At 37.8% G+C, this 25,894-nt stretch overlaps 1 protein-coding gene across 2 annotated transcripts in view; it reads right to left on the bottom strand.

Moving 5' to 3' along the window:
• LOC581507 (structural maintenance of chromosomes protein 5) overlaps positions 1–7,831 on the bottom strand; it is a 28,605-nt gene extending 20,774 nt beyond the window's left edge. For both annotated transcript variants that reach the window (XM_030976604.1, XM_030976605.1), the window contains exons 1-3: positions 7,654–7,831; positions 1,278–1,419; positions 239–475 (exon numbers count right to left, since the gene is read on the bottom strand). In XM_030976604.1, coding sequence (XP_030832464.1) covers positions 239–475; positions 1,278–1,419; positions 7,654–7,769 — 495 coding nt within the window. In that variant the 5' untranslated portion in view covers positions 7,770–7,831. The remainder of the gene's footprint in view (positions 1–238; positions 476–1,277; positions 1,420–7,653) is intronic.
• Between the last annotated feature and the right edge of the window lie 18,063 nt (positions 7,832–25,894).

Below are 25,894 nucleotides of genomic sequence, written 5' to 3'. Positions count from 1 at the left end.
ACCACCCATCAATCAGTCTGATTTGTTAACTACAATCATTTGTAGAGGACCATGCAGTTTGGAGAGGATGAACATCACAAATTCATATCATAAACTAAAGAAATACATTTTGAACCAGTGTATACATTATCCCATAATACGCCCCCCCCCCCTCCCTCCCCCACGACAGTGGCATTAAATATGCAATAGCACATAATACTATAATCTCATAATTACACAGAATATAAAATCTACAAACCTGGGGGAGAAACTGACAAAGATTGGTGATCTGTATGTTCTGCTCACGAACAAACTGTGTCACTTCCCTGTTCTTTATCGGTAGGTTGTTCCTGATGAAAACGGAGCGGTTTCCCTGTCGCGTGATCTCCCGTCTGAGAACATCATTCTTCCGGTTTCCATATTTGTCAACGTGTGTGTTATACAACTCCAGCTCAATGACTGCCTTGTTTGTTCCTCTCTTCACAAACTCACCAATCTGCATGGATTGAAGTTTGAAACAATGACATTTTTAAGTTTAGGGAGATGACACTGCATTGGCTTATAGCAAAATCACAGCCCAGTAGAAGAGCATGGGGATAAGTTTCTTGAGACCGTCATACCTCACTCACTCAGCAAAAACAACTCAAAACAGACTTCAAGCCAATATCTTTTTGACAATATGGATACATTGGTGTTTGTCTTGTGTCATTCTAGTGTTGGTTTCGATGGAATGACTTACAATGTAGGTATCATCCCATAGGGATGTTTGTGAAAGCATTAATACACATTTCAATGAGATTTCCATAATTGACTTTATTGATGTTTGGAGAAACTGGCACTTACAGAAATAAAAATAAAAATGATCACAAAGAAGTTTGAACCATTGCTAAGAAATATAGCAATTCTCATGATAAAAAAACTGTTGCGTGTGTAGTCAGTGCTAGCTCGTTGTTTTCACCTAAATGTGCAACTCTAGAAGTTTTAGTATTAAAGCCTGTCTGCAATAGTTTGGCAAGGAGGGATTAGACCTCCCAGCATGATCACTGACAGGCGGTTATCTCATCAACTCAGCTTTCAATTAACATAAGAAAAAGAGGATCATGGGGGACCAACGGGCACCGCTTAGGCGATGTTTTTTATATAGAGGGAGCAAGTACATGTAGCTACAAGTAGTGCTGTGGGGCTTTAATTCATTGTGATGCAGATGGGTAATAAAGAAGAGAGATGAAAAGAGAGATACAGACAGAGAGACAGAAACTAAACTCAAACCTTTAATCAATATGAATAGCAGGACTCACCTCCTTGGCTCTACCCAGTAGATTAGTGCTGCCGTTAAGACCTAGGCACATGGCACACACCACGGTGGATTTACCGGTACCATTAGGGCCCATGATCATGTTCAGATGGGGACCAGGAAACACCTCACAGCAGTCGTATGTCCTTTGGTTGGAACAGAAAAAGAAAAGTTACAATTTACACAGAGATGTCATGTAGCGTGAAATAAAGGAAGATGGGAGAGGCAGAAGATTAATAAAGAAGAGAGATGGAGAGAGAAAAAGAAGAGAGATGGAGAGAGAAAAAAAGAGAGAGAGAGAGAGAGAGAGAGAAAGAGAGAGTCAGTCAGTGACTCAGAGAGGGACTGCATGATTTTAGCCCGGAAGAGGCAGTACAGATTATACAGAAAAGACAAGATACTAAATAAGGCCCGAGTCATGTTGGGACTTTTGTAAACCGGGCCTTGTACCGATCGGGAACCGGTGTCCCGAAATCAGCTAGCAAAATCTGTCCCTTGCCTCTATAAAAAGCACATATCATCAGTATGCCCCTTAAAAGTGAACGTTTTTATCAATCAAATAAATCAACACATGCGTACCTCGGCTCAGATCAGTATATTCTCCCATTTGACTTTATTTTCATCCGTGATTGGCAATGTTTAATGCCATTATCATGCCTCTAAAAGTAAAAAACTGGGGCACAGATTAAAAAGGGCAACATTAGAGCCGCCATTTTGACTCAATGCAGTATAAATCGGGTTAAAAAATCAATCATGTAAGAATAATAAAAAGGCTTTCTAAAAAATTCGTCTTTACAACATACCGATCAAATAGTTTTTTAAAGACAAAATAAATATTTTTCTTTATTTTTAAACACTGCATGCTTCTTTTCATAGCTGAAAATTACTTGGTAATCACAACAATTTTTGATACTGATAGCTGTTGCAAGGCAAGTTCTGACTTGCCACAAAAGGAATGTACAGAACACTTCTTTTGCTGTAATGCGTGCCGAAACGGACCCAAACAAATATACATGATCGTAACTAACAATAACTCAAAACTACGAGAGAACAATTGTAAAGACGACAACTACTCTAAATTACCGTAATCAGAGTTATCAGATAACTTGGACAAAGAATTCAGTAGATCTAGTCGTCCAAAAAATGCCACAGCAATTGCGATATTCGAGGAGTGACCGGGCAAATTTTTGTGGTCATTTAAGGCCACAACGTTTGCACAGGAGATCCTATGTCTCTAAAGAGAGGAGCCGACCCTACCCAAATCAGAAGCTTAACGAACAAAAGAGACAGAAATTTCAGTCTAGCATGCATCATGATCGTTCTTTCAACAGTAGGGGGGCTGGTCCGAGAATGAGGATCGTCTTCATAAACGAGGATCGTCTGCATTTTCGCGGACGTTTTTTTTTTCATCGGCGCTCTGCAGGTTTCTGGTTACCGAACCGTCCGCTGGCAATGCAAAATTTGGATTCCCCAGGGAAAAATAACCCTAGTTGACAGTCTACTTTTATGGGTTGTCCATCTTCCCAAGGATTTATTGCTCATAATGTGAAGGTCTCTGTACAAAGTCAATGTAAAATGCATCAAGAAAATCATCCCGGAATCCATTTTTTGCATCGCCGATGTGACGATCAAAAATATGGAACATCTGCTTTTTTGCAGACGATCCTTGTTTTTGAGGACGCATTGGTCTGCGTTTACAAAGACGATCTTCGTTTATGAAGACGATCCTTATTCTCGGATCATCGCCCCTACTGTTCAAGTTTCATACATGATGAGACATAGAGTAAAGGAGCCGGTAATCGGCCAGCTCCCGTTTTCGGCCGATTGGTTGGATGCAAGGTAAAATCACTCTAAAATACATCGCATAGTAGCATAACACATATCCCACACATACCATATCATGCCAGTGTCACTGAAGAACCACATTTGCAATGAAAAATATATCCTAAAATATCACATTTTAGCGATGTAATCGGCGGTCCCGCTACCCAAATCTGAAAAATTGAGTTTCTTACGCGTGTATGTAAGAAATATGGGTACCATAAAATCAGCTTTATATCAAGTATTTTTCAGATTTAGAGCCCGATTTTGTGTTAGTCGCAAGCTCAAAAGTATCTCATCGCATGTATTAAATCAATGCAGCCGGACCCTGCCACGCACACACGATATGTCTGTCTAATTCAGATTCCAACTTCCGATCACCGCTGTGCCTGTCTTCGGCCAGGCGAGCACCAGGGAGCTCCGGCGTGGGATACCTGCTCCGCCCGCTTGTGCTGTACATCAGCGCGGAAACGCACGGCGCGCGCGAGCGCTTCCTATTGACTTTGTACATGCGGCCGATAACTGGCTCCAAAACAGTGAAAATTGAAATGAACATTGTCATGGCAATTCGTGATTTTTTTCTGGGATTCTTTTTTTGTTTAAATAATAATAATATTTGCTTCATGATTTGAACAAAAAATGATAATAAATAGGAAGTAAAGGGTCCTAAAAATAGGATTTTGTCTTAAGTGGCCGAAAACGGGCTCCTTTACTCTATATAATTAGGCAGTTCAGGTGATTTTTTTTTTGTAGGAGATAGGGGGTGATTTCTATATCATTTTAAAGATCACACTTTTATTTACACAATGCACTTTAAATTGTTCAATTTGGACCAACGGTTCCAGAGATACGGATTTTTAAAATAATTTTCAGAACCATATTGATGAGGACAAAAGATCAAAAGGTCAAACCTATTATAATTGTATTGAAGTCAATTAAACCTGTGTTTAAGCAGTGGCACCATTGTTTTCAGAAGTTTGTGATCTGTTAAGCCTCATAATAGTCATATCTCTTCAATGCGATGACCAAACTCGCTGAAATTTGGCAAATATATTCAGTGATGGTTGGCAAATATGAAATTTAATATCTTTAAACAGCACCGTAATAAAATATGCAAATTTATGCAAATTTCCATGTTTTTGTCATCATATTGTTATAAAAGGTAAATAAAAACCCTTTGAATCTAAACTTTTACCAAATGATCTTGTCTATTTATTTCTTTCTTTCTCTCTCTCTCTCTCTCTCTCTCTCACACACACACACACACACACACACACACACGCACGCTTTCTCCCTCTCTCTCTCTCTTTCTTTTTTTCTCTTTCTCTCTCTCTCTATTTCTTCCTTTCTTTCTCGGTCTTTCTCTCTCGGTCTTTCTCTCCTAGTCTCTCTCTCTCTCTCTCTCTCTCTCTCACGCACACGCACGCACACGCACACACACACACACACAAAAGGATGAGGTGACAAATCGTCTATGTAGTCTATACTTGCAGCAATCTTAGAGTAAATGAACAGTTTTTTCGAAAAAATATAGTTACTTTACCCCAAAATATAACCAATTCATGGTAGATTATTACAATATTTATTCCAAATATTAAAATAAATATCACAATTATCAATAAAATACAACATACAATAAACAAGAATTGAAAAAACAAGTCAATCAAGTCACAAACGGGTCTGAATTCTAAGACTACGAAATGGTCTCGACGTCACTCACACAGCTGTTTCATTCACGTACACACCATGCATGTACACGCATCACGCGTCGCATCGTCAAAATCAGTTCGTGCAATTTTCAAAAACTGCAATCATATTATCATATCTACCATAAGATCTACTCATCATTATATGAAACTTTCAGGAAAGAAGGTAAGATGTCTAATTTTGTTAATTACGGAGTTGTAAGTTAGTTGAAAAACTCCTTCCATCTGAATTTCATCACATTGTCGGCAGATTTGAGCAAAACCATCTACTACGATGGTTATTCAACGTACAACTCGCTTCCGATGTGCATCGATAATTGCCGAAGAGAAATGACGTCAAATTTTTTTGTTTTAACCAATCAGAAGGCGGGGAAATCCGAAATAAACTGAGTGTTTTTTTTCGGCAGAACCACGAAAGCTCACGAAAGTGTGGCCGAAAGCGCGCTCACCCTTATGTATGTGGATTCGTATAGGGAGCTGAAATGCGCACCTGCGTACGTGAATAAGAAGTTGTCCCCATCGCGAAGGTTTAAACTGAACTGCCTAATATAATAAATGATCTAGTCATCATGATTTATCTTATCCTCCACTCAATTCATACATTATAAAATATATGGTCATCCGTCTCATAATATAATGCTGGCCCACCAAGGGTGTCGATTTGTATCCGTGGTTGGGGGGGATGATAGGTGCCAAAATATTTTCGGCAATGGATCAAAGCAACCAAAGTGGTAGAAGCGTGTGGCAAGTTGCACCCCTCCCAAGCGCGTAGCCAGGATTTAATTTTAGGGGGGCGGTAGTGCAGCACGCGAAGCGCGGTTCCTAGGGGGTTGGGTGCAGGAAGGGGGAGTCTTCCCCCCCCCCCGCGCGCAAAGCGCGGTAGCTCCGACGTTTCATTAGATTATTAAAGAAAGAAGACGATTCGATGTACAATTCTCGACTCTTAATCCTTGTCTGAATCAAGTTCCCCTTCCTCCGCGCGTAGCGGAAGCTCTGACGTTTCATTAGATTATTAAAGAAAGAAGACGATTCTATGTACCATTCTGGACTCTTAATCCTTGTTTGAATCAAGTCCCCCTTCCCCGCGCGTAGCGCGGAAGCTCTGACGTTTCATTAGATTATTAAAGAAAGAAGACGATTCGATGTACCATTCTCGACTCTTAATCATTAATGTTTGAATCAAGTTCCCCTTCTCCCGCGCGTAGCCCGGAAGCTCTGAAGTTTCATTAGATTATTAAAGAAAGAAGACGATTCTATGTACCATTCTGGACTCTTAATCCTTGTTTGAATCAAGTTCCCCTTCCCCGCGCGTAGCGCGGAAGCTCTGACGTTTCATTAGATTATTAAAGAAAGAAGACGATTCGATGTACCATTCTCGACTCTTAATCATTAATGTTTGAATCAAGTTCCCCTTCTCCCGCGCGTAGCCCGGAAGCTCTGAAGTTTCATTAGATTATTAAAGAAAGAAGACGATTCTGTGTACCATTCACGACTCTTAATCCTTGTCTGAATTCATTGTTGCCCATTCCTGCGAAGCTTTCACATTTTATTACATTATTAGAGAAAGAAGACGATTTGTTGTATCGTGTCCTTCATGAATTCAGTTTCCCCCCTACCGCGCGAAGCGCGGAAGCTTTAATGTTTTAATAAATTATTACTCTTAATCCTTGTCTGTATCCATTTTCGCCCATTCCGCGCGGAGCGCGGAAGCTCTTACGTATCATTAAATCATTAGTACAAGAAGACGATTAGTTGTATCGTGTACTTTGACGTTTCATTTGATTATTACTCTTAATCCACGTCTGAATTCAGTTGCCCCCCTAACAGCTTTGCCCTGTTCGCTAATTTATTAGAGAAAGAAGCCGATTCGTTGTACTGTTCTCTATATTAATCCTTGTCTTAATTCAGTTTCCCCACTAAAAATAAGTTGTGTCACAAATAAGTTGTGACATAATAATCTTTCTCCAAAAATGACAAATGTTTTAGGAAATATCAGGAAATAAAATGAGTGAAAAAAATAAAAATAAAGATACAATGACGTGAATTTTAAAAAGGGTGAATGGAAATAACATAACAACTAGTGAATTATTTTATAAGTCATACTAATGTCCGAAAATCTTTCTCCTTGTCTCCGATCTCATCACGAAATCGTCACAGAGTTCATCTATGTTTACACTGTCCAGGATTGTCTGATGTGCATTGCAGATTGCTACTTTTGTGCTTCGCGCTTAACATTTAGCTCTTTGCTTTTGATGCTGATGCTGTTGATTGAACAAATTGAATAAATTCATCAATTCCTGATGAAGCCGTATGAGCGAGAATTCAATTTATTCTTGTCTCATATACGGTTGTCTTATTTACTTTGTATATAATTATGTATGTATTATGAAAATGAGATAGTAAAATGTGTATATTGATGGTCAACTACTCTCATCGGACTCTCATCATTAATTTTTCTCTTCATTTTTTGTATTTGTTTGTGGTGAATTATTGGGGGGGATGATTGTACAGGCCATCCCCCCCACCTGAAATATTGGGGGGGATATATCCCCCCCATCCCCCCCGGGATCGACACCCATGTGGCCCACGTACTGGCGAATCGGCGAATCGGTACACGCACCGGCGAATCTCCAGACACGACGTTACTTGTCTAGTCTAGACTTATTTTTATTATGACAGCCACAGCATGCAGCAGCATGCACATGCATGCGCATGCAACTTTGTAATAGCTCCACCACGGCCACCTCCAGCTCCAGTGCCGCTAGGCCGCGGCCGCCCCTGCCAGTGCAGTGCGAGGTACAATCACAATTCACATCCATGACACAACAAATACATTTCGCCGGAGGTACTTACACAAAATTCACCATTTTGATCCGAATTATCGCTCCTACCATATAACCATCCTGGCTATAATCCTTCGACATGAACTTTCTGGCGGCTTCTTTTTTCTTGGCCTTGGAAGAAGCCATTTTGTCCCTGTTTTTTTGCGTTAGGGATTTCCCGAAACTCGCGCTGTTGACAGTTCTGTATGGACCGCCAAATGATGGCGCTGCATCGCATACAACCACGTCAATATTATTTTTCTCTCTCGATCTCTCTCTTGTTGAAAACATGTTGTTGTTGTTGTTGCATGGTGAAATGTTAATGTTTTTAGGTCAACCCCCCCCCCCCGGGGGGGGGGTACTCAGATTTGGTTTTGACGGGGATGTGCCGCTGAAGCCTCGAAACCCCTACCCATTTTGGTGGCTTATTCCCAACATTTTCGGGTGTTTGCATAGAAAAAAAAAGAAAGGAAAAAAAAAAAAAATTATGAAAAAGCGGACCCATATTTAGGGGTATTTTTGTGAAAAAGTTACCCAATAGAGCGGCACATCCCCGTATGTCTTAATATGTGAGTATCCCCCCCCCCTGTGTCAATCCCAATGGCCACGACTAGATGCCCTCTGATCGCTGTTTGTTTAAATTCAGAACAAAACATATTGAGGTGGGTAAAATGAAGGGAGGATAAGGGGACAAGAAACTAGAAATTATTATTTTATTCGGCCATCATAATTTTACTGCAATTGAAGCATAATAAATGAAAGTCGCCGGGCTCTGTACCTCGCCCGCTCTGAAATAACGCCATCTTATGGTTAAAAACTGTACAGGAGTTGAAACACTTTAGTATATATAGGAGCCACTTTTTTGTCGAGTGGACATCCGTAAAAAGTGGAATCCACTCTCATTACAGTAATTCAGGCAATATTTTGTTTTGGTAGAATCCACTACAATTATTTTGATCTTCACTTCCACTGAACGAAGTGATCTCTAATATCACTCCTAACATTTTGGAATTCTACTCGTTTTCATTGAGAGAGTAAGAGTTTGGTTAACACAAAAATTCCCTATTTAATGACACCGTTAAAATCAAATAAAAATTTTTCTATCTTCTAATTATTTTATTTAAAAATCCTGGTTCCTGATTTTTTTTTTTTGCATTCTTCGTCATGTCCAGTGCCTTTAGGATTGGGATCCGGGGGTTGTATTTTAATCATAATTACAGCACATTCCTCTCTCCGCCCCGTTTGATAAAAATCTTTAAAAAAACCCAAACCTAATCATATAGTTCTTGACGTATCTAATTACCAGTATTATTTTGTGTTGTATGATGATGATAAAAATGCACATATATTTCCTCCTTTTAGGCACGTAAGATTATGTGGAAGTGTCGTAGTACAGTGGGTCATTCACTCAACTCTCCGTTCCACGGGTTGAGGGTTCGAATTCCAGTCCGGTACTTTTGCAAGACAGTTGCAAGCCATTAGTACCTGGCAATTGCGGGGCCCTCAGAGAGAATAGCATTTATGCTGATGAGGTTTTTATGGGTTTACAAATTATTATCATTATTATTGTTATTATTATTGTTAATATTAATATTACTATTGTTACATTAATAATTATTATTAATTATATATTATATTTATTAACATTTATTTCCTTCTCAACAGCACAATATAAAACACAATGTATATATACATGATATATTTAACAATTATTTCAACATAGAGTATACAGTAATTAATTCAGATACGGAAGGAGGCGAAAACCCGGAAAGCGTAGCTTGAGTTGGGAACGCCCATAATAAATTAACACAGTTACCGAAAGAACATTATAGATATTATTATGAAAATTACATTGTATATAACAGAACGTTGATAGGAAAGAAAAAATAGTGAAAGGAAGAGAGGAGAGAATTAAGTTTAGGAAGGCATGTTCACTTATAAAGAGAAAGTTACATTCTATATGATTTTCAGAGATATTTTTTGTAATTTACGGCTAGAAAATGACGTCCCGGTGAGATTAGATACGGGACGAAGGAAAGATTTACAATATGGGGCGTCTCATCACCCCCGAATACAACCGCGCAGAAATAATTCTACTCTCTACACTCTCCTGTCATCATGAATAGTGATTCTTGTTTCTTTCTGGCTTGGCATTAGCACCTAATTCGATTGATTGTGAATGTCTTACATACACATGACGGTCGTTGACGGTATCGAGTGTACTGCCCGAAGTCATCCAGCGTCTCGAATGGCACGGTACACCTAGGTTGCCATATTCATTGTTTGCCGCCGTGAGGCTGGTGGGAAGTCTTCTGGTCAGAAACACGCCACGAATTAACCACCGTCCTATAAAATGAAAGACATACTGTGTGTGGTCATGGACTTCAACGTTAAGTATCCCCACCATCCAAGTTCAAGATGACCTTCATGTAATAAAAATGCATAACATGTTGTATCCATCTTTCTGTCTGTCCTTCCCCGGCCTTTCTCTCTCTCTCTCTCTCTCTCTCTCTCTCTCCCTCTCTCTCTATCTCTACTTGCTCTCTCTTTTACCTTCTCTTTCTCACTCTTTCTCTCTCTCTCTCTCTCTCTCTCTCTCTCTCTCTCTCTCTCTCTCTCATCTTATCTACCCCTCTCTTACTTACATATAAATTCCACACAGCAAAGTTCCAATGAATATTGTACTAGCCATAATGATTCTTTTTCAGAGGGGCGAGTAATTTCTATGAAATTGTATGCAATAATTATGTTGAAACAACATTATTGCAGTTATATTCAAAATAATGATTGCCTTGATGGATTTTTTTTTTCGAAGCTGGAGAAAAAGACCGTCGTTGTTCATGACAATTACTACTGTACACCTCATAAAAATAATAATTGCATGCCATGCGAGTATAAGATACATAATCTGGATTATAAAAGCAATCTAGGAAATGAGATAGCAATCATAATTCTATTAACATGCTCTGTTTAATTCGCAATAGCACGTCTTAGTCGCCTGGCCTTGAATATAATTATTAAAAGCACAATTAATAGGCCTTTTCCAATTATGTATATGTATTCTCTCGTAATTCTAATTTTTGTTTTGTATCGACGCAGATCTGAATCAGTTTAGTGAATACAGCGTTAGTCGTTATGGTAAATAATATCATCGTCAATTCTGATTAATTTAGATAGTATTTAGTTTTGTTTTTTTATGATAAAGTTCTCGGAGTGGCTACATGCGATTTTTTTTTCTTCTTCAAATTACCCCCAAAGAATCGCGAATCTATAATATGCTGTTCTTTACGCATGTGCATCAGGTCATTATTTTCTTTATGGAAGATAAAAAGATGAAATATATCGTTAGTGATAATTAACATTTCACAATTTGTCACTTCGATAGAAAGTCATTGATTTATGAATACATTTTTGTTAAAGTAGCCTCCCAGTAGGATACACTAATGCAAAACAAAAATAGATTGAAAGAAAATAAGAATGAACAACAAAAAAGAGGAATAAATGAAATAAAGAAAAACCCAAACAAAAGCAAATGTAAGCGATGACTGAAAATACATGAATGAAATAAAAGAAGAAAGCAAGAGAGGGAGGGAGAGAGGGAGAGAGAGAGAGAGAGAGGGAGAGAGAGAGAGAGAGAGAGAGAGAGAGAGAGAGAGAGAGAGAGAGAGTATTAATTGGAACAGAAACAATCAGAACAATTAATTGTGATAGCAACCATGATAACATAACAATGGTGATCGCGTTGTGTTGGCGAATCCTCCATTCCGACCTTTTGTATATAGGGCTAGGTTGCTCTATAGGAATTCTACCAAACACTCTTAGTTTCTCGATCCTTGAAAAAAAAGAGGCCAACCGTCCTAGGGGGTCATGCGAAGTGATCGGGTACGGTATCGTTTCTAGCTATACCTGACAACATCAATGTAAATGACATCAGAATGATAGGAAACATCTCATGTCGAGCTCAATTTCGTGCCACTTTCATGCAGAAAATTTAATTCATGTCAGAAACAAACAGGTAGACTGTGTAACCTTGTATATTGAGGTTTTTTCAAACGATTATTGACTGCGTTACAACGAAACATCGATAGTAATTATGATGTTAGTCTGAAAACAGATACAAAAAATAGTATATCTTATTCTATGTGATTGCTTTTGACTATAAGGTGTATAAGTAATGCAGCTTTGTGACAAACATACTTGAATTTCATTGTGAAACATTATTTACATTCAAATATAGTATTGTTTCTGCTATGTAGAAGGCTTAAATAATACGAGCCATCTCGGAGATTCATAGTAATATAATGCGATTCCATTACGTTCAAATAAAAATAAACAAGATGTTTGATTGTTTTTTCAATATTCTGTTGTCATGAGAGATCATAATTGAGGTGTCGTGGTGTAGTGGGTACGACAACAGACGGTGGACCAATGTGGTCCGCGTTTCGAATCCCGCCGCGGCAATATTAATGACCTTTAATAGCAACACGTTAATCAACATTTGCCACTCTCCACCCAGGTTAAGTAAATGGGTACCCTGGAGGAAGACATCATATCTTGATTGCTTTAGCGCTTTATTGAACTAAGCGCAGTAGAGTATACAGTAGCTGCGAAATAAAAAATGGACCTATTATTATTATTTCGGTTTAGTGGACTGTATTTAAATATCCGAATCGTTCAGAACTACATCCAAATGTGGAAGTAATTTCTCTTCAGGATTTATTGATAAAATTAGCCGAATTTCAAGGTCATAAATTATGCACCTATGTGTCCTTTAAACGTACTATATGCCATTGACTCTTTCCTTTCCCCCAAGCCCACTGCCTCTTTTTCTCTTATTGTTTTTACCCTAATCAACGTTAGCCTTCTCGCACCATCGGTGATTGGGATGGCGTTTTCTTATTGAATTATTTTATCGTTGTTCTAGAAAGTCAGCCCTCTGGCGGTTGATACGAAGAAACTCCTCCGGAATACCAAGACTTTGTTGAAACAGCCTACTTTTTTCAGATATGAACGAGAATGGAGAGGAGAGAGGAGGATGAGAGAGTAAAATAGGAAGGAAGAGATGGAGAGAGAGAGAGAGAGAGGGGGGAGGGAGAGAGAGAGAGAGCGAGGGGGAGGGAGAGAGAGAGAGAGAGAGGGGGGGGAGGGAGAGAGAGAGAGAGATAGAGAGAGAGAGAGAGAGAGAGAGATGGAGAGGATGAAGTAAGAGGGGAGAGACAGAGGTGGATCATAAATTATAGGAGCAAGAGGAAGAGAGATTCATGAGAAGCATGACAGAGGGGAGAGAAAGTGGCTTTAATTGCGTGTGCCCAGTCCAATATAAAGGGGGGTTGTAGGCGAAAAATAAGTATCTCTTTTGTATCATGAACATAGATAATAATTAAGTAATCAACGGTGCATAGTTAGATCATGAGAAAAGTTTTTTTAACATTGTGTCATTGCTCTGTGAATACAGTTTCCCCTCCCTTTCGGCTCTCTATCTCTCTCTCTTTCTAATCTTTTCCCCTTTGTTCTTTGTTCTATTATAAGTCTTGTTCTACTGTATATGCTGCTTTACATACACCTTCTCTCTCTCTCTCTCTCTCTCTCTCTCTCTCTCTCTCTCTCTCTCTCTCTCTCCTCTTATCTTTTCTCCTCGTCTCATATACCTATTCTGTCTTTCTCTGCTCGAAAGCCATTATCAGTTTTCGCTCTCTCTGATTAAAATCTCTAAACTGCTCTATTATGCCTGTGGTCATTTCCATTATTCCTATAAGGCATAGTAATTTGAACACTGCTTGATAAGCGAACGTTAAAATTTACGCTAAAGGCTGCATTACTGAGTCTAAAAGCATGGTGATCAGGCCGTAATTCTTTTGAGGCATTCTTTTGCACGCAAAATTAATTGTGAATAATATATGATTTTCCCTTTTGATTCAAACCATCATAATTCTTTCTTTAACTTCTTGTAGAAAATTAGAAGTTCCTTGTAAATAAACAGTAAGAAGGTAAAAAATAACGAGTTGAAATACTTTTTGGATTATCATTTTTGACCTTATCGGAGGAGTTTCTATTTATACAACACTATTTGATTTTAACAATATTAATTACAGAGTGCAAGAAACTATCTTGGTTTTCTTTCTTACACTGCGGATCGATTTGCCTCTCCAATTAATAAAATGATCATAAAAGATATCGCGGATATAGGTAAGAATAGAATGACTGTATACCCTGTCTCTCAAGGCCCTATTCCACAAAATAGCTTCAAGCTAAGCTAAAGTAGAAACAAATTTCCGGCTTACATTGCTATTCTCAATTTCAAACGCCATCAGGCATAATTTAATTGCTGGAAGTCATTGTCAAAGCTTTTTGGACAATCAATTTCTTACTCGTAAAACAATATGATTACACTGGATGAAAAAAAGTTGATATGAAGACATTTTCGATCGTCATGACTTTCTTGACAATAATTCGAACTACATGTTGATACAAACAGTAGGTCTACCAAGATTGCTAGATCGCAATCAAACAATTTCATGACAGGTATACACATTAAGTATTGATTTTTTTTTCTTAATTGGATAATCACATTTTGCAGTTAGAAACCCGATTAGCAGAATGAGATATATTGAAATATTGAAGCTCCTCCCCCTCTTTGTTTTTGGTTTGTAGTTTGTACGTTTTCGCGAATTGTACCGCATAATGATTTTAGTTATATATGTATAGAGCGGTATCTGAGGCCCAGTGGCAAACCTTCAGTCCACTCAGTTTAATGATTATAATAGTGGGTTCTTTAATAGCGCTCTTGTCTATAAGACATGTCACTTTATATAATGGCGATCCACAATTACACTGGCTTAATTATCATGGCTGTACCTCATCTGGGTTAAATATGGCAAAATGTATGGATTATTATTATCATTATTATTTTTTTTGGGGTTTTTTTTGTTGGGGGGGGGGGGGATTTGAACCCTGTACCTTTTAGTTCATAGTCCGGGGGTTTATCCACTATTAAACCACAGCACCTCTCAGATGGAAGGGGATGAGGTGCAATGCTGACGATCCTTGCAAGTCAGTGGGTGTCTTATAGGCTCTTGCATGTCCCACACACACATCACGATGAAACGAACTTAAGAAGAGTTTATGTCACTAACACGTTACCAAAGTCAAGTAAAGTTGCCGATAGCCTGATAGTATAACTGACTTATTATCTAATTATTCATAGACACTGTGATGAAATAATGCTGAAAAGCTGTCACTCACCTACGGAATTATCGACCATGTGTTCAAATAACTTCCGATTTTGGTTTGCAAGGAAGTATAAGAAAGAGAAGCCAAGAAAAGGTGAGAGAACGTAAGAATAAAAAAGGCAGCGGTGCTATCAACTTTAATAGGATTTCTACGTAACTCAATCAAGTTCCCCCATCTATAGAAACCATTTGTTGACGATTAAATCAAGACGGAGGTATTTGGTTGCAAGTTATTATTCCAATAACAATTTCGTCAATTAAAAGAGCACCCCCAGCTAAGTGAAGGCAAAGATGTCGTCAGAAATTCAGATTGAGTCGGATTTGGGTTTTATTTTTTTAGCCCGCCCTTTTGCTTTTTGTGAGCTATGATTGTAACCATTAGGAGTGGCAGACGTCCTCTTGAGCACTGGAGAAGAAAGGGCATAATTATTGTCCTCGAGATTATTTGTTTGGTAGTTAGGCCTATAAAATTATATTAAATTGGTTCTTTGATGAGCCGAGTATTGCACTTGTGTCGAGATGAGTATCAATATTGTTTTTTATTGACCATGAAAGTATCGATAGCCATAATAAGCTAGAATATTCGTCATGCATATCTTTTAGAATACTGATTTTACGATGAACCTGTTAGAACCGTGAACTCTTGTTACGACGCGTTTAACCATCGTATACCCTGAAGAAATATAAAAATACACAATAACGCAAGATCTAGAATGACAAAAAAGTGCCCCCCAACATAAAACTCCCCGATGGCAAATGCAGAATTTCGAGAGCCTTATTTGCAGACCCACCCTCTCCTTCCGTGATCGAAGCCACCACTCAGAGCTTCAAAAATTAATAATGACCCAATTTCTCCACCAACTTGCGACCACTTCTCTCTTCCATCTTTCTCATTTTTTTTAGAAGGGATCGAGGCAACCAAACGGATTGTCAAAAGAAATTCGTAAGAAGAAGATTAATAAATGAAAAGACTTCTATTTCGTACAGAAAACCCCCCAATATACTGCGTCACAATAGGTGTGCCGCTGTAGACAATAATATTTGACCCAAATTTAAACGCAAGTGTAGCTTTGTTAAGTCCAATAACTCTGTACTAATAATTTTGAAATGAAAATAGCCCGAAGAAAATTTTGCGTTGTCTATGCAGGTGACATGATAGTGATGTTTGTATTGCGGTATCCTCAAGGAGACAAAATAATAAAAGGGACAAATACCGCACTCTCCCTGGGCGCAAATTAATAACGTCATTGCCGAAAATGATCTGCGTTTGTGAATAAACATTCTACACGTGCGTACCAGCACGAATGTTAGAAAACAGACTGTCTTAGGATCTTTGATTATTACACCTCTAAACATCGCTTGCATTCACTCAACTCGAAATCTAAGAAATCTTCCGCTCAAATATGCCGAATCGCCAGTGGACACTACTTTACTTTGTCCATCCATGCATATTTTAAGAAAGTAGTATCTAGAAAAGAAGCTTCTCGGTAGCAGGATATAAATGAAGGATAACCCCGTTAAAATACCAAGTTATCATATATAATTTACGAACTTCTCCTCCTTAGGGCATTAATGGCTAAACTTAAGTCACGACTTGTAGATGGAAGCAAAGGAAAATACGGACCAACAACCAGAGCGTCTATGCATATTATACGCACGTCAAGTAATAATAGAGGAAGAAAAGCTGTTTTTAAGTTTCAGAGTTCGGGTCACTGCAACATCCCTATCGTTCTTAGGCAAGGTGTAAATAGTCATAATCTACATTTTGTTGTCAGAATCAAACAAAGCAAAGTAAACAAGTACAGGTTCGACGAAATTTCTGACTCCTGGCGTCTCTTGAATCCTATTACCTCCTAGCTCTGATCGTCTAACACTTTATCAATAGTTGTAATTCAGGCTTCTGCTAATACTGTACGAATTCAGTAGGCAAGCTTTCATCCACTTACGTGGACTTTATCAAGTCAAGAGAAATATTCACACAGTTTTCAGATGGATAAAGAATAGTTAAAGAGCAATCCAACCTTGTAATAATTTCAGTTGAATCAAAGCATAAAAATCAGAGAAACTAAATGGCGAAAGTTTGAAATAAATCGGACCAATATTATTAATGTGTGAATGTTTGATATACAAGATCACTACAGCTAGGCGAATCTCAAATTGGCAATTCTGTCTGTGGATTGTGACGGAGTGGCGGATAGTTCTCCCGTTTGTCGTGTTCTCAAATATCATTAATTTCTTTTTCTTTCAAGTGCCTTCACCCTTGGGACACTACTCACAAATATATTTTGTAGAGTATATTTTACAGGTCCTCTAAAAGAAAAATACGATCTCGATTCATACATTTTCGAAAAATTGAACTTATATTCATTTTTGTTTTGGAACAACTGGGAAAGTTGTCTGCCACTGCATCACAGAGACATTACAGATTCAGCCAATTTGAAGACCCCATTCCTTTAGTGATTACAACTTTAAACAATTCATAACTTTCCAATTTTTCGTCTTATTTCATTCAAACTTTCACTAGTATACCTTTCTGATTTGTTGCTTTCTTTTAGAGAAGTTTGCTTTCAAGGTTGGTAAAAGATAAAAATGAAAAATCTGTTCGTGATAATAGATCATCGAATTTTTCTCCTCCGACACCCCACAACTTAAGTACTGTTGATGATTATTATAACATCATTAGATTAATATTCAGTCACGCCCACCACCCACTTATCATCTGACATGTGTGATCTGAGTGTCACAGCATGGGCCCAACCCTTGAAGGGCTGTTCATGTGTGTGTGGGTGCGCGCGTGTGTATGTGCGTGAGTGTGCGTGTGCGTGTGTGTGTGGGGGGGGGGGGAGGGTGATATTGGTATTGAAAGTTAGATTAAAAGCGAATTAACAATGCTTTTTCTCCCTATCTCTTTCTCTTTTAGCGCTTAGAGACTTCGGTGGTAAGCGCTTTATAAGTAACGTTTTTATTATTATTATTATTATTATTTCCCTCTCTTACTATTTTTCGTTTTCTTATTTTTCCTCCTTCTTCGCGATTCTGTCTCATCCGACTTTTTTCTATTTTCTACACCCCTGAGCCCGGTATTATCTATACAGAATGGTATGACAGTCCTCTAAGATCTTGCGTATAAGCTTGACCCACATCCGATGGCGATGTCAGACTTGACGTTCAAGAAAAAGGCACTCGACAAGTGTTAAAGAATTTGTGTAGAATAGGCATATACACAACATTTCTTTCAATTTTCGGATTGAAGGGAAGGATCTTTCAAATCTGATACCTATGTTTTAATTCACATTCACAAGAAACTCTCGTGTGAATAAAACGTTTTTATACGAAACTGAAAAGGGGATTACCCATAATGCATTACCAGTGTCATCAAACTGTTGGGATAGAGAAATCGGCATGGTCAAATTAGCCAACATGAGAGGAATGGTCAAATGAAAAGAACACACCTGAGGCAAGATTTATCAGAATATAAGCCTAACGAGTGAAACAAAATACGATGGAAAAAAAATACTATGAAAGCGAAGGTCGTGCAATTGGATGAATTGTTTACACTAAAAACCTGTTATACATGACACCGGAAGCGGTGAATATAATTGAAGAAATGCGTAGGACAAATTGGTACAAATTACAACCGGCAATTGACCAATAGCAAAGGCACGTCTTTTATTAAAGGCCTGGAGCAAAGGGTTACATAGATAGTTTGACAGCGCGATTCGCTATCGATTTATTCACAATATTATTATGATAGCAAATTTTATTAAATGGATTATACTTACTTATATATTTTTGATATTTTAGATCGAAAGGAATTCAGCCTATATTTTGAGAATACGTCCTTTTCCGATATGGCTTAAGTGGTGGGATATCAGAAAACCATTCAAATGTATTCCCCATAAGCGGGTCTAGCAAAGTAGGCATTCTTCATTAATTGTAGATAATTGCCTTGCAGTTGCCTAATTAAAACTACATACAGTCACATTTACATTCTAAACATTTGTTTTAACGAGCAATTATCATCATCGTGGCGCGGCCCATGACGTTGCATGAACTTTTGCTTCAAAGCTTTCAGAGCCTGGTGTCGCAAATGCAGCTGTTGATTATCATAGAAGATGCGTTTCGTGTCAACATTGTTTTAGTCCGTTTGGAGAAAAGAAAATGACATACTTAAATGATCTTTTATGTGTTTGCGCAACTACGATACATCTCTTCGAGAAGTGCCATCATCTATTACCCTTCTCAAATCCTGGAGACTTTGTTGACATTGATCACCATCATTTAGAGTCATTAAATGGAATCGCCCTTTAAAAAAGGAACTATTATCTCAACTACAGACAGCCATTAGTTAAAACCTCGCTCGTAAGCCGATTTCTTCAACTGTTGCTGTTCACTCTGTTGTACAAATCAACTTTCATCTAATTTTTTTGTTTCTCGCGTGATACCAATCCAATTTCTTAGACGTGTTTGTAACAAAATGCTTAGAATGATTGTGCGAGTGCGTGGGTATACATTGCGAATTGAATAAAATATAGCAAAAATAACACTTATAGTGACAAAACTTAACCACCCCCTCTCTCTCTTCCTCTGTCTCTCAACCCTTTACATAATGTCTTCTCCCTTCCCAGTGTCTGATTCCTATCATCCGTATCCAGTCCCCCTCCTCTCTCCCGCTCTCTCTCTCTCTCTCTCTCTCTCTCTGTTTCCTTCTCGCTTACATAAACTACATCCCAACTTCCTACCTATCTGCTTATAACAGATCTACAATTATTTTATACATTTCAAAACATCCTCCGATTCTCTGATGTCTTTCTCTGTCTGCCTTCCCCCTTCTCTTGATTCTCCCTCTCTCTCCCTCTCTCTCTCTCCCTCTCTCTCTCTCCCTCTCTCTCTCTCTCCCCCTCTCTCTCTCTCTTTCGATCTCACACCCATGCCCACTCACACATCCCCGCCCACATGCGCCCACCTGTTCAAAAAGACGTAATTCTAAGCGTGCAACCCACTAAACAGTGGGATGAAGTGGACAAGACTGTTGCTGATGTCTTTGATTTTTGAAGTACAGACATATAACAAACAACGACAACAAATCTGCATGTGACGATTTCATCCCATAATTTGTGTTACTTTGAAAGCTTATATCACCAGACATGTTGAACTTCTATCGGGTCCATATAGCTTTAGGTAATAATCATACTGCAAGTTCAAATCAATTCAAATTAAATTTTAAGGAGTTATGTCACATCGAAATAAAGTGAATAATACAAATTTGATAATAACACTGAATGGGTAAACAAGATGACGTAAGCTAACAAAATAAACCTGAATCTCTCCACTGTATCTACATACTATCTTAGCTGCCACTCCCCTACTCATGAAGATGACGCAAGGGAAACAAATAATAAGATAGACATCACCTAGTAAGCAATAGTGCTAGTTTTTTCATTCTGCGAGGCACATTCGTTGATCACTTTTGCCTCGATTTGTCCCCATTTTTCTGAAAACAAATTCAATTTCAGTTCTGCCTTGGTCTAGACTCAATTTGCACAGCCCATAGCACATCCAATTACTGGAACAATCTTCACCATTCACAGCGTTTGGAAGAGGAGGGAGGGGGGGCGGGGTTGATTAATTCCCCCTCTGATAATTGCAACATACGTATGCTCATCGCCACGTTGTAAGCAAGTAATGGAGCAGACAGATTAGATGACAGATTTGTAAAGATACAGTGCATGAAACTAAAGCCTGTATACGTCACAGAAAAGCAAGCATCACAACCCGACGGGAAATAATGAATTGACTGTTTTCTTACAGAGTTACAAGTTATACATATAATGCAATTTCACTTTGTCCAATTGAATAGATTACAAAAGACATCGATACCAATAATTGAAATACACTACGTATGGATACTAACTCAAATGAATTTAGAATGAACAATTAGGGCAATCCCGATGATTAACGCTTCTTTCTAAGTATACGAAAGTAACGGGCTATACTAGTTTATTGGCGATATCGAAACATAACACACAGAGAATTAAGAAGAAGAGGAAGAATACAGATATTTATTTAAAAATAAAATTTTGAAGACTAAATAGCGGTGTCCATATATACGTAAATATCATATACATGTCACATATTAGGCCTATACCATTCTTGTAATATTATTCTAAAATCGAGAAACAACGTGAATGATTGATACCTTTTAATGAATAACCTAGGTCGTGTCATTTTCACAAACATCCCCCCCCCCAAAAAAAAAAAAAAAATCAAAAAAAATCATATGAGTGCAAAAATAAACCTTCAATGTGTCATCAATGGTAGATATGAATGTATCAAACTAAAACTTGATGCTGTTCCTGAGTCACATTCCTTTGTATTTCATCACTTTAGAAAATGTAACACGTTGAAATTTTTCTAAAAAGCAATAGCTTGGGTTTGGAAGATTATTTGTTTTGGTAACAAAGGGGAACACGTACATTCGGGGGTTCACTTTTTGGAGGAGGCAATCACAATTGCAGTTCAGTTACAGCGCAGCAGTGCAGTACAAGTTTAATAATCCATTAATTACCATGGGCGAGGTAACTGTCTCAAAGCTCCAACTTAGGACAGACGAGGGAGTCACCGATGCCCCTGGAAGCAATCAATCTAGTTTTCATCTGAGAGTCAGGTAATGAATTCACAGCTGCTCCAACTGGTCCTAGAGTGATGTCCAGTAAAGTGACGTCCAAATCAGCGGACCCGATTCCCTTTGTCCATCACTCCAGAACTCCTACATCTTAACTCAATTGAAGGTCAGTTCGTGTTATTGTAGGTGGCATATCTGACCTTAGAATGGAAAGAATACCCTGGCGTAATCAGCTGGGAATCTTGATGAGATCAAGGATTCTGAGAAATTCTTCTCAAAATGGCATTTCCTCCTTTTTTGCACAATAAATACGAATGATAATGGTTAATGCCACTATGGTAGGAAGCCACCAATCAGCATGGCAATATGGCAAATTAGTTATGGCTAACGACGATAACGATTACATTTTTACTTCAAAATCATTGGCAGTTTGGAAGGACATTAAATATGTTTGTCATCACCTGCATCATTTGTTTCCCTTCTGGTCTTGAATGATAACAGGGCCCCCAAAATGGAATCCTCATTCCTGGCAGAAACGCTACTCCTTATTTTCATTTTCTTCTGAATACTTTCAAGAACCGGCAAAGCTAGCATAGATCTTTAATCTGGGGAAGGCAAGTAAAACCATCTTTTCCTTCAATAATTCGTCTCAAGTATTAAAATTTCCATTACGTTGCCATTAGCTGTCACTTTCTTCACTACTGATGATACGGCTTTTAACAGCTTAGTCCTGCCGTAGGGATTACGTGAATAATGTAACTGTAATCCACCTGTGTCCATCTATGGGCTGTGGGCTGCCTGTGACTCTAATGGCCGCAAACTGTGCTTAATATTTAAAGTATAGTATCTTTCAATGTTCTTTGGGAAAGTGGAAGAGTCGTATTGTCCAACTTGGTCTTGTTAGATGAACTTCTGAAATCCACTACTTCCGCATCTTAAAGGTAAAGACCAGTATTGGAAACGCCCCAATTTCAAAAAATGAAATGGAAGCTCTCATTACCAATCATGTGAAAGAATATGTTTTGACTAATACATGATGATACAATTTGCCAGGAAACCGCCTACTAATTCATATATTTGGTAAATTTGTTTCTCTCATAGTCTGTGAGAGATAATAGGGTAGTCCCATATACATCTTTATGTGTATAGTGCTTGTAACTTTACGAAGAATGGGCCAAATTTCTTATCATTTTGATGATTCCAGAACCTTGCAGATGCTAGATGCTAGATGATCAACCTTTTCTGATCGATTCCACAACGTTTCTTTCACAATGCAATCGCATGACCATAAATGGTCTTTACCTTTAATTGGTTACACCCGTTCCGTCAAGACGAAATTTGATCAATGAGTGTCAAGCTATTAAAACAGCAAACAGATTGAACATAGTTTGATCCAGGTAGTCAATTTTCACAAAGTAATTCATTGTATATCAATTAATTGTAACATGTCCAAAGGTCTCTTGTATCTTGAAGCTGAAAAAAGCAAGCAAGCAAAAGAAAATAAGAAATAGAAAAGCGAAACCCAAAACACAATTCATGAAGAAAGAGTCATTGTAAGGTGTTATATCCCTTGTAGGAGATTGCATTTGCATCTTGCTGTGCGCTTATATTCGCAAATTTCGTCCAGGAATGGAGGTTACCTAAAATAATAATATCTCATTCGAATATATAAACAAGTATAGTTTTAATGATCAAAGTTTGGAATATTACAGTCCTTTTTCTTTTGTACTTTTAATGAAGCAAACTTATGAAACTGCTTAAATATCGCCTACTTTAAAAAAAACTTCTCTTGGTATATGACTATATTATCTTTCTTATATTTTCTTTTCTCTTCTTTGAAATCATATGGGCAGCGGTCTAAATTAGTTTAAAGGCAGATTTTGTGATTTTCATTTTTCTTTAGATGAAATTGAAGTGCTTTCACAAAGAATTGTATCGCCTTTAGTATCCACAATCCCCTCCATTTCCCCTTTCCATTACATCAGTTAATGTGAGATTAAGGTTTGCGAAGAGTGGTGTTTACCAATATATCCTTAACCTTAGATGCGATGTCCTGTGTTATGATTTTCAGAAGACGATTGGGTCTAATAAAATGCTGATGTATCTCCCACGCTATAGCAGTAGTTATATCTATAAGTTTACACACATGCAAGAGCGAAAACGATTACAAATTGAAAGGTTTGACACCCACCACTGAAAGTGTTTTGAAATGTTCCACAAAATACCCATTTCCATCAAAATAACCCATGCAAGATTTGTTAAAAATTGAATATATAGAAATATTGCTGCTCAATATTCCATTTGTGTTAGATTTGTTCATTATTATTCGTTGAAGATGCCTTTACTGAAACTTCGTATAGTCCGGATAGTGTAGCTAAAAGCTTTAATCTGCTTTTTGGCCACTTTAATCTCTAAAGTCAGTGGGAGAATATTATAAAAGCAAAGTCGCGAAATTACCTCATGAATAATATTGGTAAGGATGAAATGGTATCTTTCTTTTTTTCATCGAGATAGTTTTTAATCCCTCGACAGGTAACGACGCCAACGCAATCTTAACATTATGCTTTCCTGATACAGAGTTTTTTTTTCAATGTATACACGCTTTTAATTATGGAAATACACTAAGAAAGAAGAAGAAATAAGGAAAAAAGAAACGCGTGAGAGCTAAGGAATGGATTGGAAATGAATAGTTTAATAGAAGAAGATGCTGATCCCAATGATATACCCCGAGTAGATAGGTTCATATCACGTGTATGATGAACAAATCTTACACAAATGTTACACAAAAAGAAAAATAGCTTGTTGGGTCATCATGTTGAAATATCATATCTCTTTTTTCTGATTATGAGACGCTATTTAATTATGAAAATGAAAAGAAAGAAGGAAATTATTTGAAATAACAAAAACAAAAAACGTTAATACGCGATATGTTTAGAAAATATTTACCTCCGCTCACCAGTTCAGGATATAATGTAAGAGTTTCTTTACATTTTGAAGTTTTTTTTCCTGAAACCCGAGATCCATCAGCACAAAAATCAACCTTGCTTGTTCATTCCTTCCTGAAAATTGTGAAACTTGTGCACTGTAGTCATCTACCTTTAAGAAATAACAGATTCAAACGTCAATATTGTGCGTGTGATTAATAAAACGAAGCCTTATACTATGTACCCACCAACTAAATAATAGTAGCAAACACCCTCACCTGCGGATAGTTACAAAATCATAATATTTAATTCTGATTTGAATCAGGACTGTGCATGGAATTAAATCAAAGTACAATTCCAGAAGAAATACTGCTCTTTGGCTAAATAGCGCCAACTCCCTGTCAGCTAGAGGCTGGAGGCCAATGCTAGACATGGCACTGAATTATCACTTCTCTTCACGCCGTACAATCTGCAAATGGGAGACCCATGTACTCAACTGAGGGACAATTTGTTTTAGAAATGTTTGAAGAAATATTCATGTTAACAAGAATTGATGATTATTTCATACATATTAATCCTAAATTCAACTCTATTGCGTCAATCAATGACAGTAAGAAACTCCATCCACGTCTGGGTATAGACGCAGCGTTCTTTGTATGGATTACAACATCTCTGATGGAATCACTAGTAAGATAAAAAAGCGGTCTAGAGCAAAACTCATGACGATCTAACTGAAACAAAAATGATGAGTCTGAGTACAAAATACCATCTTTGCCTCATTATGGATGTTAAACGGAAATATTTATATATATAAAAAATGTATCCATGTTGTTGTCATGGAATCCCGTCAAACGTATGCAAATGCTCACCCCAAAAACCCGCACCTGGTCATGACAAAACTGGCATCCTCTATATGTTTCCTTTTCTCTTTTTCTTCATTCATATTCTGTTTTTTTCTTCTTCGTCTGATTTTCTTCTCCTCCTCTCCTGCCCCTCCTTCTGCTTCTTCTCTTCTTATTATTCTCCTTTCTCTTTTTATTTTATTTTCACCTGTCTTCCTTTTTTTACTACTACTTTTCTTCTTTCTCTCCCCTTTTATTATTCTTCACGTTTTTTCCTCCTTCTTTTATTGTTGTTGTTGACCGTCTTCTTCTTCTTATTCTTCCCCTCCTTCTTATCCATCTTCTTCTACACCTTTTCTTCTTCTACTTCATTATCTCCTTATTGAACACATGCCTTCAACTCTTCACTGATATGTCCATGAGGAATGGCTACACAATCAAGAAATCAATTACCATCGCGCCCCTGAGTCTAAGGGGGTATAAACTATAAACATATGTGGCTTACACCACTTGCTCTTGTCTCCCTACCATTAATGTTTGCACATAAATATACCACAGCTGCAATGGAAAGACCGACACTGTCTTGACCAACACTAGTTTGACCAAGCGTTATGTTATTCTGATTAACCAATATTTTGTCAGTTGATTTGAG

This window comes from Strongylocentrotus purpuratus, unplaced genomic scaffold, assembly GCF_000002235.5.
Source record: "Strongylocentrotus purpuratus isolate Spur 01 unplaced genomic scaffold, Spur_5.0 spur5_scaffold_9, whole genome shotgun sequence".
In the NCBI taxonomy this organism is placed as follows: domain Eukaryota; kingdom Metazoa; phylum Echinodermata; class Echinoidea; order Camarodonta; family Strongylocentrotidae; genus Strongylocentrotus; species Strongylocentrotus purpuratus.
The sequence above is the reverse complement of the archived record's forward strand: the minus strand, read 5'-3'. Positions and strand labels throughout refer to the sequence as shown.